Source organism: Trachinotus anak, unplaced genomic scaffold (assembly GCF_046630095.1).
Source record: "Trachinotus anak isolate AG129_WGS33_773 ecotype Australia unplaced genomic scaffold, CSIRO_AGI_Tana_v1 ptg000013l, whole genome shotgun sequence".
Classification (NCBI taxonomy): Eukaryota; Metazoa; Chordata; class Actinopteri; order Carangiformes; family Carangidae; genus Trachinotus; species Trachinotus anak.
Window position 1 is genome coordinate 18,228,964 of NW_027273864.1, and position 12,900 is coordinate 18,241,863.

A 12,900-nucleotide genomic window follows, 5' to 3' on the forward strand; every position below is an offset into this window, starting at 1 on the left:
GTTTTCTGGAAGGAGTCCCCCCCCCCCCCCCCCCCCCCCTTCTGTTTTCCGGGAAATAAAGTGAAACTACAGCTGGGTCTGGACCATAAACTTCCCGGGTTTTTAAGTGAACTCATCGTCTTATTTCCGCAAAGTGTCAGGTAAGGAGAGGGGGGGGGGGTATTTTCACCTGGTGTTTGCGATGAAGGGCAGAAGCACTGAGAGCTGAGAACTCGATATCACAAATAAAATGATCTGATGTGAACTTTGATCGGACTGTTTAACCTGCAGGCTTCACTCCAACTCCGGGCAGGACAGGGCGTCTGTGTAAGCTGGCAGAAGTGAGGCGCACGACAAATGAAAAGGCAGATGTTTAAACGCGCGGTGGACAAACGGACGGGAACAAAGACGCAGAGCGGCGCAATCTTCGGCGCTGACCGCCGTCTGTTTACCTGGGCCCTCATAGATGTGCACATTTAGTGAAAGTGAAGGGAGTAAACTCGGCCGGCGTGTTGACGGGAGCGGCTGCCACCTGATGCCTGTGTTTTTGTTTCCTGAGGTGGCTTCCGTGTGTTGCTCTTGATTTGCAGAACGACCCCATGCTGCGCGCATGAGGAGGGTTTCTCTCATGTACAGGCAAAAAAAAAAAATGCGGCGTGCAAGAAGGCCGGTGTGAAAAATAACGCTCTGAATGCAAAATCTGAATGTATATTACATTTACAATTGTCATAATTTAAAGGCAAAGTGTAGAGTAAAGCAATACTACGACTATTAGTACGACTACTAATAATTATTATTATGTTTTTACATGTTATTTGCCCGTTTACAAAGTTCTTCTTGTTATACATTTTATCAATTTAATATTTCAATGAATTGTGTATGCAACAATAGTGAGAAGTGCTGGTCACAAAAGGTGATGTCCTTAAAGTGCTTGTTCTGTTACTGTTACTATAACTTACATATATTCATTTTACAACAGTATCGCAATGAGCAAAGCAATAAATCGACACGTTTGAGAAGCTGTAAACAGATTGTTTTGTGTTTTTTTTGCTTAAAAAGTTACTAAAAATAGTTGTAATAGTAGTTAATTTCCTGTTGATAAACGAATTAACTCGATGAATCGTTTGAGCTCTGGAGTCACTACTCTGACCCCACTTCTTTCGATCTTCATGAGGTTTCTTCCCATTTTTCCTCGAAAGGCTTCATCCGAGTCGCAGGTCTAAGGAGAGGAGGATGTCCTATGTTGCTCAGATTATAAAGCTCTCTCAGACAAATTTGTGATATACTTTAAATGCACTTAGATTATGATTTTGTATGTTAACATGCAGTCTGATCTGTGAATCCATTGTTTGCTTGTTTTTTGTTTTTTTTTTTTTGCTCAGGATGTCAGCTGCTAAGATGACAGAGGGGAGCGTGCAGGTGGAGAGCTGCAAAGCACCGCTGTTCTACAGACAGAGCGAACCTGCCACGGGGGAAGTGAGGATGTCAGTTTTGCTCCTTCACGGCATCCGTTTCTCATCAGAAAACTGGCTCAGCATCGGCACTCTGGAGACTCTGGCCAAGGTTGGCTGCCGTGCAGTCGCCGTCGACCTGCCAGGTGAGTCTGAGGGGAACAAACTCAGCCTTCTTCACTGCTTCACAAAAGTCTAGATTACCAACTGGGCAGAGTGGGAAACTGCCCTGGACTCCCAGAGCTCCCAAAAGCCCCAGCTTCACTGTGTCTGGTCAGTGGAAGTTCAATTACTTGCATATATGTAAAGGAATTTGCATCACTAGTTGTAACACCAGCAGTGTGCACATGGATGCCTCATGTTTCTTCTTTCCATCTCTCCCACACCTCCCAGTCTGAAAACCTCTGCTCTAAAGGTTCTGGTGTGAAAATTGTAGCTTATCTTAACTTATTGCAAAACCTGGAGCCAGGTAATGCTCAAGTACAGAGTGCTGGTTGGTTTCTGGGTCTCTGTGCATTACATATCTATAGTTCTTGAACAACAACATTTGTGTCTCGAGTCCTCTCAACAGGTTAATCAGGCTGTGCTTGTTCCACACCTGCTGCCCTCTTCTTCCTCTCAAGCCTTCTTTAGTCCCCCCCTCTCTCTGCCGTCCACAGGGCTTGGCAGGTCTAAATCAGCTGAGGCCCCAGCACCGCTGGGAGAACTGGGCCCTGCGGGTTTCCTGAAAGAGGTGTGTGAGCACCTGAACCTGAGCCCCGTGGTGGTGATCAGCCCGTCCCTCAGTGGGATGTACTCCCTCCCCTTCCTCCTCCAGCACCAGGCTCTCGTACGAGCCTACATCCCTGTAGCTCCCATCTGCACCGACAAATTCACAGCAGAGCAATACCAGAGTGTAAAGGTACGGATATGTTTCTGATTTCGATTTTTTTGTAGTTTCCTCCCCAGGAGAACTTTTTTTTTTTTTTACAGTGTGCGTGCTCTTTAAAGGATAACTTGAGCAACTGTGAATGTCAAGTCCAATTTCCAGCACTTCCCTCTCCCCTTTTTTAAAAGATTTGCTGTGGATTTGTACGTGCAACCATGACAGGAGTAGATATCATGTACTTTCACAGACACCACTGGCTTTTATCCACCTCCAAACCCTTTCAAAATTAAATTTGTTAGATGTCAAACCAAGTGAAGGTGCATAATCCATGAAGGAGACGTGTGTGTTACAGAGAAGTAGTTCACCTCCAGAAACAGGCAAACACGTCTGAGGAAACACATGAAGCTCTTACTGAAGCAGCAGATGATGCTCTATAGTTTGGAGAAAATATCACAAACAAAAGAAGCGTCATAATATCAGTGGATAGCAACATAATTAAATGAACACAGCAGATGACACAGAATAAAAGCCGGTGCTGGAATGTATTTAAGTATGATTTAAAGGTACTTTTACTTTACTGAAGTAATTCTATTTTATATTCTTTTATACTTCTAATCCATTACATTTATTTAACATTTATATGATCAGGTTTTAAAACCGGCTGGGCTGTTTTAGATTCAACTGTATTTACAGCTGAAAAAAAAGTCTACATGCATAGTAACGCAGCAATAATTTACAGTAACACAGACAAGGCCCATTGTTTTTATACTTTTTGCTGCTAATACTTTGGGAAATGTACTTTAAAGTTTTTAAAGGGGCAGTCCACGGATATTACAGATGAAAGTCAGCTTGACTGGCCATAGGGAGAAGTGCTCGGATTGTGAAAAAAGTCTGCTGTGGCTTTGGAGGAGCTTTTTGAAGGCTGAGAAAACAACCTCAGCGATGTCAGAGTGAAGTTACCAAGTTTATCTTGGTTTAGAAATGACTATTTTATAACAGAAAAACTAATTTACACACTGTAACGAAGATCAGAGGATTCAGCGTATTTGGAACATATTTAAGCATTTTTATTATTAATGCTGTAAATTGAGTTAATTCACACTACATGCAGCCCACACTGTGCAGTTTGAAACTAAATCTAGAGTTTTACTTTGTAAAAGTCCTATTTTGTAACATTTATATTGGATTATTGTGACTTATGAGTAAAGGACCTGAGTGCAACTGCTAAAAGCCGCCTGACCACACTCACACACTCTTTTATTTACTCAGCTTTTGTTAATATTGACACCTAGACACGAATTAGTCACACTTAATACAAATAAAAAGCTTGTCTCTTATTTTCTCACCAGACCTGTTTGAGGTTTTTTAAACTTGAGGTAAAATGTAGGACATCTACAAAATCCCTTTAGCCACGGGTTTGAATTGTTACTTTACTGTCTCCTCCAGGTCCCATCACTGATCGTTTATGGTGACCAGGACACTCAGCTCGGAGAGGCGTCACTACGCAACCTGAGCAATCTGGCCAATAACAGTGTGGTGGTGATGAAAGGAGCAGGTCACCCCTGTTATCTGGACGACCCGGACACTTGGCACAAAGCTCTCACAGCCTTCCTTGACACGCTGTGAAGCTGTGTAGTGCAGGAGAGATTCACACGCACACTGTCACATGAAAGACTCAGAGGAGCCACACAAATAAAGATGTTGTTCATTCGTGACAAATGTAGACCACAAACGTCCTCCTGCATGACCTGATTTTGACTTTTTAATAGTGTTAGTATTGAAGCTGTCAATCAAGTCTTTTTTTAATGATTAGAAGATGAGCCTCAGACTTTTAAAGAAAAAGTTCAACATTTTGGGAGATGTGCTTACTGGGAAACGGGTGCCAGCCAAGAAATAGTATGGCACATAATCACTGTAAAACATAGACACTCATCTAACTCCCGGCAAGAAAGAGAAATAGTGTAGTTCCTAAAATGTTGAACTTTTCCTTCAACAATGCACCATGAAAATGTATATTTTCTAATAATAACTGATACAGTTACAATTTATTCTTTTATCAATTTTATATTTTCATTGTAACCCAGCAAATGAAATGAATTTCCAGCTGTGTCTCGATGAGAAACCAAACACCACACACTGAAATGAAGTGAAAAATATGAACATTATTTAATAACTGATTCTCTGTAATAAACAATTTGAAAATATTTTACAAGGAGTCACAGACACAATATTTTACAAATTTTGCCCTCTTCTTTTTTTTTTTTTAGCTTCATCTGTACAAAAGAATGGAGCGACATGGACCAGTGCCCAGAAAAGAAGGAGCGAAATCTTCCACACACACACAAACATTCACACTCACATACATACGAGAAATAAAAGAAACAAAAATAAACTGAAAAAAAAAAAAAAAAAATCAAAAACATTTTGACTTCAGATCTCAAACTTATCAACAGTGCTGTATTCCTATATATATTTTTTGACTTCACTTAAAATTCGACTGATTTTACTTTTTTTTTTTCCTCTAAATGTTGTTATTTTTTCACACACTTGTCAAACATGGTCACATAGCACCAGACTACAGACTACAGAATCACATACACACGTGTCTTTCCCACAGAGACGCACCAACACAGATGCAGCGAGGGTCGGGAGGGGGCTTCATGAAAACCCTCCCTTACTTATTTTAGGGGCGTGTCCTAAAGTGGACCCCTCCCTCTCATCCCCAAGCTGGTCCAATTTTCTATTTTTTCTTTTTTTTTTTTCTTTGTATTTTTGGCAAAAGTAAATTTGTCAAACCACAGAAATCATACGTGTGCCCCTTTAGAAGACATTTCCCGTCGGGACGCACACACAGACGTCACTACATGACTCCTTCATGACCTTCTGTTTGACAGGCCCGTGCTGCTCTGTGGAGACCCACTCCCTGAGCTTGCCTCTTGACATCCCGCCCGTTCACAAAAATACACCTGGGAAGTGACGTCCTCAGTTTACTTCTTCCTGGTGCTTGACATCTCCCAGCTGGGCATGAATAAGTGTCATTACATGTTTGCTTAAATATGTGTGTGTGCATTGTGCATAATGTCTTGGTGCGGGTGCACAAACTGTAGTCCTACACATTTACGTATATGTGTGAGACTGTAAGCATACAGAGCTGGGAAAAGAGAGGAAGTTGCAGGGCGTACATTTCCACAGGCACGTGTAGCGTTCATTTACAGACAGTGGAAATAGGGAAATACAGACAGAATTAATGGCACAGGACAGACAAACAAATGCCAGAAAAGTAAAACTGCATCTGGCATCAGATGACCCTGCCTGTACCCAACTCTGAAAAAAAACTATTCAAATTCAAATCTTAAATTTAAATTTTTTTTAACAGTCTTTTATTTTACCGAGTCAGATTTCTTCAGAGCTGTGATGCAGTTACTGTGCCAGCATGTTTGTCACATCAAAGAGTACCAACAACTGTACAGAGTGTGTTAAATTAAGGTTCAAATCATTGTGTGAATCTTCCCACCTGAGCAATACAGTGAGGGTCGGGTGGGTTGTGAACACTGAAGGTCGGAGGCTTTTGAAAATTTAAAAACTCCCACCCGCTTTCAAGCATTTAATCGAACAGGCATCAATTGATATTGAATCATTCCAAGACGTAAAAATACAAAACTAGAGCTCACTATACTTACTGCAGAACACCAAGAAAACCCAGGGGAGTGAATATTTTTGAAGGATCTATTTGTGTGTCTGTGCGTGAGAAAGTGTACATGAAAGGGGAGGGGGACGTATCAGAGCTCTGTACTGCGTAACACTAAGGCATTTATAGAGGCTTTGTTAACTATGTTGCATTTGAAAAAGAAAACACTGATGAACTACACATTCTTTCGGACACCGCTGCTCCCGTAGATTGATATTCAAACCGACTGATGGTTAAAGACAGATTCTTTTTGTTTCAGTAAAATCCCTTTTTTTTCCTCCACAACAACACTGGATTATGTCCCTTGCAACATAGCAAACAGGAAAAACAGCTATGCTACCACAACTGTCATCCCTCACAAACTCCATTTAAAAGACATTCCCTTTGAGGGGGGTTTTAACGCAAACTAACACACATACATCCATACACAAACACATACGATTCAGGCAGAACTATAGCAGTCAGGTGGCCCTAGAAGTTAAGTCGCTGTATACTGATAGTGTATCATAGATCTATACATGGCTTTGTAAAGGAACAGTATAGTAACTCCATATGATGGCAGTCAGGTGGCTCTGAAGGGGCACAGCAACCACAGCCGAGAGGGCAAGTACATTAAGCTAGAGCCGGTCAGTGTGATGGCTCTGTGTAAAGCTATTTCTATAGCCAACAGATTCAGTCTCACAGGCTCCAAAGCCTCAAAGATGGCTGCTCTATAAAGGTACTATACAGTAGCTCTACTCTTATACAGCCGATGCATTCCAAAACAAAGTGCGTCAAGGCACTATGAAACAGAGCGGCTCCTAAACATGGGAGTCTAAATGACTTTTCACACATCGTAATGATCAAATGACGAACTGTGACGGATTACAACCAGAGTACTACTTTACGTGATCACCATATTTAGTGGCCTCTTCTGCACTTTTGTTGGAAATGTTGATAAGCCCCTATCCCCCAGCAGCGAATGGTTTTGAAGTTTGAACAGCATCAGTCAAAGGTAAAATAAGCCCCCGAAAAGAATGAAAAACTCACCTGGAACTACAATAAGAGAGTCATGAGGCAGAGATCTTGGTGTGTTTGAGTGTGTGAAGAGAAGTTAAGCACATATACAAATCGTGATTAGGAGCGTTAGTAGAGGTTAGTGGAGAAGCCTCATGAGGATTGGCAGAGGTGAGCTTTCATATCAGAGAGTGCAGGGAGTTCTTTTTTAAACATCAGTCTAAACCAGAGGTCAGAGTGGTCCATTGATCGTAAAGGAGAATACTAAACAACATCAACAGTGCTCCTGAACTAATCTGCAGTAACTCAATGCTGATTCATATGTCACAGCTGGCACTAGTGTAAGACAGATAGCACTAGCCTCAAATTGTCAATATAAGGAAAAATACTTCTAGAATTGCAATTATCACTATGTAATTACTATAATCCCCAGTTGATGTCTTTTAAAAGCATTAACCTGTGATTAGGAGCTGCACAAACAGAATCAGCCTTCAGTTTCTGACTGTCTCCACACCTCCTCTCATGGTTTATCCTAAATCTAAATCAGAAGCCATTTCTTCTTGTGTTTTGGCTATAAAAAATAAGACAACATGAAAGTCTATCTCATTTTGGCAAGTAGATATAGTGCATAAATTAATTCATGTCTTTTTAGGTTAACACCTAACAACTTCCTTTTCAAATTAAAACCTAAATATACTGTATGTTTGAAATACTCATCACTTCAGCAGTTTATACTTGACATTTTGTTTTACTCGACAGTTCTTATTTTTCTGTTGTTTTTCTTTTATGGTGGGTATTAGTGGCTGAATGGTCCACAGCCTGTTATGAGAGGCGACATGACAGAGTGGCGAGACTCTGAGATGGAGGAGAGAAGAAGGAGGAGAAGTCCCACCGTCTGTCCGACAGACAGAGGCAAAGGTGGACAAGATAACCTCAACTCTCCAGTCTGTGTGTGTGTGTGTGTGTGTGTGTGTGTGTGTGTGTGTGTGTGTGAGAGGCCAGAGATCTGTGTTGAGGACACTGACGTGTTCCCCCTGCCTTCTCTGGATGGTGGACACGAGGTGGTTGTGGGAGTTGGGGGGCTTTGTTCTCTTTTGGGACGTCTCTGATGATCCAGGTGGTCTGTCACCACCTACCCTTCCTGCAGATGAGGGTTAATTGGCTGAGGACACAAACGTCCAGCAGTTGTCACTAAGCGACACAAACTGAAGCAAGCTGGGTAGTGCGGCACTCAGGGCTTCCGACTTGCTGTGATGGGAAGTCCCATTATTACCTATGACTATATCAGGGGGGAGGGCATAGGGGCACAGAGATGGGGAGGCAGGGGCAGAGGGTTTTAGGATGGGGAAGAAGCTTGGGAGGGCTAAAATAAGGAAAGGCAGAGGAAAATGTAATTAATGTAGTAGGGAGTGAATGTGGGGGCTGACAGCCGGATAAAGCAGAAGCAGCTGGATGAGCAGTAAAGTGTAGAGAGACGGACGGAAAGAGTAGCCTCGCCCACAGTCCGACGTGTTCTCCTGCAGAGGGAAAAATGCAGCAGTCATTTTAAATACTGAGGAAAACAGTCTGATATTTATTCCTCATGCCTGGTTACTTCTATCATCTGACTAATGAATGTGACTAACGACCATTTATTGAACACTTTCGTTTCATTCTGTTTCTGTCATCATGCAAGATCTTTTTTTTCTTTTTCTTTTTTAAGAAACTGCCAATAGGAAGCTGGACACACTCCCTCAAACAAGTTTTTTTCTTTATATGCAAATTATTAACAGAATAGTTTGGCAACACACTTTCACTTTCTTGCCATAAGTTAAGTGGCAATTTTGATAACATATCACTATAAATCTGAAGCTAATGCCATCAACAGGTTAGCTTAGCTTCGCAGACAGACTGGAAACAGAGAGAAACAGCTAACTTGGCTCTGCACAGAGGTAATGATTTTAACCTCTCAAGCTTGTGCATTTTACACAGTGAGTAAATACTGCTCACTGTGAGTAAAATAAAAACTGCCCCTTTGTCTTTTTCTGTGCTTGTTGATATCGTGTCTGAAAAGCTTACAGCGATGTTATTGTCAAAGCAGGTGGACGGTCCTTTTCGATAACGTGCCACAGTCATTTCTTCACATGGATTTTCCTCCTTGACTGGAAATTGACTCAATTAAGAAAAAATTTTATATCCTTTGAATTTATCATTTTTTTCCTTTTCTTTATTGCATCATCTCACCATTTTCCCACACACACCGATTCCTCATGCAGGCCAACAGATGTAAATGTCTGGTCATAATTCACACCATCGTGATAAAAATAACCTTGAAATGAATGTGAAACGTCTGTATTTCCGCAGGTATGGTAATAAGGAGATAAAATCTAGTGATTAGAGAGTGTGTCTTCCTCTCTGCCAGCTGGTGAACAATGTGAAAAAGGATACACTCCTCCTCCTCCTGGGACAGCTTCTCTATCTCACAGGTGTTGCATGGCATCTTCTCTGCCACCACAAACAGTAAGTTGGTGTTGTTTATCCTCTTGGCATGAATCAGCCTGCAGAGAGACACAACTCCGTCAACAACCCCCCTCCCTCTGTTCGCTTACATCATGGGCTCATTTGCTAATGGATCAGTGAGATTCATGAGACAGTCTTACGAGGCTCATTTAGCCAATGATAAGACCGTTTCATTAAAGCTGATATGGTTTAATCATCAGCAGAGTTTATTAGCTCCACTGGAAAGATTTGTCTTTCTAACTGTTTCTATCACAGCACAATTTTTTATGGTGTGTATGTGTGCATGCATGTGTATTCAAATGTGTGTGTGTGTGTGTGTGTGTGTGTGTGCATTTTTACATGTGCACTGACCTGGAGCAGTTGCCACAGTCTTGCAGTATGTTGTAGGAGCTGCTGAGATTACTTAAGTAGAACTGGGTCTGGATCATTACACAACTCCGCTCTTTGGAATCGATTCCATCTGCATCCACCTCGTCTGCAGCATCACCAGAGCACAGAGACATGCAAGTAACATTTGTCACGTCAATTAATTTATATATGATCTGATTCTGGAAATTATGTACAAAGACGTATGTCTATGTCCTGGAAAAAGCTCTAAAACTCTCCTCCTCACATTTCTTTACATAGTTCACATTTACAATTTGTGCACTGTTGCTGAATTACACACACACACACACACACACACACACACACACACAGACACAAAGACAACATTCAAATGATTTCACATCTGTTAAAATAAATCTGACCAAAACTGAGCAGTTTTAGAACCTTAAGGTTCTTGCCTAATGACTGCAAAACTTGATGATAAACATGCGAAACACAGAAATAACACTCGGATTTAATGTCCTGTTGCACCCACCTGTGACGAACCAACTATGATAAGCCAGTCCATATATAAACTGTTGGAACAAGGACCTGTGGAGACAAGGGGTGTGAATTTGTAAATGCAGAAATGTGGCCTATTAATATAGAGGCTATAGACTTGTTCCAAACGGAGTCTAACTGTGATGGAAACAGAATTGCAGCACAACCTGCTTGCTTCACCAACTCTCTCAGCTCCAGTGTTAAATGCAATCAAGTTGACTAAACTACTTTGAAACCAGACACTGGTACAACCCTCCTCTATTGTCCAGTGTGACTGACTCTTTGTCTCACTGTCAGCAGACAGGCAGGAGAGGCGCCCCATGGAGCACTAGCTAGGATCTTATAATTGAACTATAAACAGGATACACACACTTCATCTCTCTGACTAATTTGATGTATTTATACAGTCCCAGCTGATGAACAGAGGCATTGAAACAGGAGTCTTACAGGTAAAACATGAGAGTCATGCTGCTGTCACGGTAGTTTAGTGAGGGGTGGCTGCTCTGCAGGTGCTGGGTCAGAACTGAAACTGGGCAGAGGCCATGAAGAATGTATTTCTCACATCTACAGGTAAGATGACTCTGGATTTGGGGACCACCGTAGTACTGGGAGTGTCAATCAAATCATTTATTTTCAGGTAAACTAATCTTACCATGCAGCTGCTGATGTCCACCAAGCCAGGTTTACAAAATCTGCAATTGTAGGCTGCAGAGGAAATGTGAAAAGATGTAAGTGTATATTTCAATCAAACACCCAACAGTCTCTCTATATATCCATCCACTAATTCAGCACATTTTCCTCTAGTCTGTCCCCTTCATGTACTGCATCTTGTCCTTTCCAGTGCTGAATTTATGTTCTTACCACAAACACTCCTCTGGGTGCAGCTCCAGCTTCACTGTTGGGCACCCGTTCACACACAGACTGGTAGTCAAATGACTGCTTGCGGCTGTAGAAGGAATTGTTGTAGAGAGCGTACATCAAGTAGGGGTCAACATCACTGAAGAACATTCCCACCTGTAGAGGATAAGAAAAACACTGTTTGAGCCCAGTGTTAAGATTAGAAAGAAACCATGGTGCGCATGTAAATTCATTTTTTTATGTCACCTTGTTCCAGTCATCCTTCTGATTGGACATGATCAGGAATCCACCATCATCTATTAAATAACAGAGAAGATCCTGCACACAGAGGCAAAAAAGGGGCTGTTAACTGGAAGCGCAGGGTAAAAAATGTACAGTGGATTGATACATTGTACAGGAAGCTCATTAAAAATATGCAGATATTCTTACATCACTGTTGGCTTCACAGTCCATTTCACAGCCCCTGTTTGGTCCACACTGCCAGAGAGAAAAACCAAGTCACTATTGGAGCACTTTAGTGTAAACACTGTGTACGTTTTATGTGTATTTCAATGTGTTACCGTATTTGAGCCTTGACGATTGTCTGTGTGGTTACTGGCAAGAATCTTGAACTTATCTGTCCAGGCTTCAAGATCTAGTTTCACTCCAACCACTGAGAGAAAGAAAAGAGATTAATTGCAATAATTAAATAAGAAAATAAAAAGACAGATACATACAAAGGCAGGATAAATAGATGAAGAGCACAAACATGTCCACAAAAAGTGACAAGAAATAAAAACACAGACGTGTAATTATCTTCGTCTTCATCTAAGAGCTATCATTATAAGGATTTTGTGTCCTCTCTCAGATCTGAGCCCACCCGCAGGTTTGATGGTCTTTCCTCCTATTGTGATCTCCACAGCCGTGCTGACCAGGACGCCTATGGTGTCATTCTCTGGGTTCAGCAGCTCGTCCCTGGCTGAAGGAGGGAAAGAAATACAGAAACAAACCCGGGGGGGGGGGGGGGGGGTTTAGAAACAAAGGGCCACAATATTTTGAGGCTCTGTGTAAGATATATAACCCAGGACTAAAAGCATCATTCACCTGTTCGATAAGGCGCTCGGAAGATGTAGCCCTTGTTGTCGAGACTGCGGCGGTAATAGCTGGCATTAAATGGCTCAGGGTCTTCCTCCCATGTTTCTGCAGCCCTGAGATTTAAGACCACAGGCACCAGAGCTGTGAATCTGTAATGTACAGGCTTCCTACTATCCTATGTGTTTTTGAAACATTTCAAGTCTTCACGACTTAGTGCTTCAAAAAAGGACAAAGTTAGAAATATAGAAATATAACAGAACTACAGAGCAACTGCTGTCCAGACACACAGCCTTGATGAAGAGTGTGCTTACTTGTTCGGAAACACTCTTGTTACACCTCCATCTGTCGCCGCAAACACAGCTAGAAAGCCATATCTAAATGTCAGGATGCAGAGAAGAGACAGAAACAGGCTTTAGAATCTAAACCTTATCCAGAGTCCAAATCTTTAATATGGAGTTTCTCAGATACTAGCTGATACTCACGTATTCAAGTCTTTATTCTTCCACACTTTCTCAACCAGCTGCCTGATGATGCCAGTGTCCAGAATCAGGTTATGAAGAAGCAAATTGTCACCTAAATATTAACAGAAAATTAGAGACTTGCACATAATATAAGTCATA

General features: G+C 41.7%; 2 protein-coding genes across 8 annotated transcripts in view; one reads left to right on the forward strand and one right to left on the reverse strand.

Annotated features, from left to right (window-relative positions):
- The first annotated feature begins 9 nt into the window (after positions 1–9).
- On the forward strand, positions 10–4,502 carry abhd14b (abhydrolase domain containing 14B). Of its 3 annotated transcripts, none has more exons than XM_071495611.1 (4): positions 10–140; positions 1,362–1,576; positions 2,090–2,331; positions 3,745–4,502. In XM_071495611.1, the coding sequence occupies exons 2-4, from the start codon at positions 1,363–1,365 to the stop codon at positions 3,922–3,924; spliced, it is 636 nt and encodes a 211-aa protein (XP_071351712.1). In that variant the 5' UTR covers positions 10–140; position 1,362; the 3' UTR covers positions 3,925–4,502. The 3 variants fall into 3 exon arrangements, with proteins under 3 accessions (XP_071351712.1, XP_071351714.1, XP_071351713.1); XM_071495613.1 differs by lacking the exon at positions 10–140 and adding an exon at positions 281–306; XM_071495612.1 differs by lacking the exon at positions 10–140 and adding an exon at positions 287–311 and having other exon boundaries at positions 1,360–1,576.
- Positions 4,441–12,900, reverse strand: part of cacna2d2a (calcium channel, voltage-dependent, alpha 2/delta subunit 2a) — a 191,069-nt gene continuing 182,609 nt past the window's right edge. For all 5 annotated transcript variants that reach the window (XM_071495602.1, XM_071495601.1, XM_071495600.1 and 2 more), the window contains 14 exons: positions 12,763–12,853; positions 12,592–12,654; positions 12,290–12,393; positions 12,066–12,164; positions 11,767–11,858; positions 11,636–11,683; positions 11,453–11,524; positions 11,210–11,362; positions 11,001–11,053; positions 10,344–10,399; positions 9,833–9,956; positions 9,410–9,519; positions 9,041–9,123; positions 4,441–8,499 (listed from right to left, as the gene is read on the reverse strand). In XM_071495602.1, coding sequence (XP_071351703.1) covers positions 8,377–8,499; positions 9,041–9,123; positions 9,410–9,519; positions 9,833–9,956; positions 10,344–10,399; positions 11,001–11,053; positions 11,210–11,362; positions 11,453–11,524; positions 11,636–11,683; positions 11,767–11,858; positions 12,066–12,164; positions 12,290–12,393; positions 12,592–12,654; positions 12,763–12,853 — 1,271 coding nt within the window. In that variant the 3' untranslated portion in view covers positions 4,441–8,376. The remainder of the gene's footprint in view (positions 8,500–9,040; positions 9,124–9,409; positions 9,520–9,832; positions 9,957–10,343; positions 10,400–11,000; positions 11,054–11,209; positions 11,363–11,452; positions 11,525–11,635; positions 11,684–11,766; positions 11,859–12,065; positions 12,165–12,289; positions 12,394–12,591; positions 12,655–12,762; positions 12,854–12,900) is intronic.

Excerpts from the sequence above, each read along its gene's own strand:
- abhd14b (XM_071495611.1), top strand. The coding sequence starts at position 1,363 with ATGTCAGCTGCTAAGATGACAGAGGGGAGCGTGCAGGTGGAGAGCTGC. Across the intron at positions 1,577-2,089 it reads AGTCGCCGTCGACCTGCCAG|GGCTTGGCAGGTCTAAATCA; the intron begins GTGAGTCTGAGG and ends TGCCGTCCACAG. Across the intron at positions 2,332-3,744 it reads AGCAATACCAGAGTGTAAAG|GTCCCATCACTGATCGTTTA; the intron begins GTACGGATATGT and ends TGTCTCCTCCAG.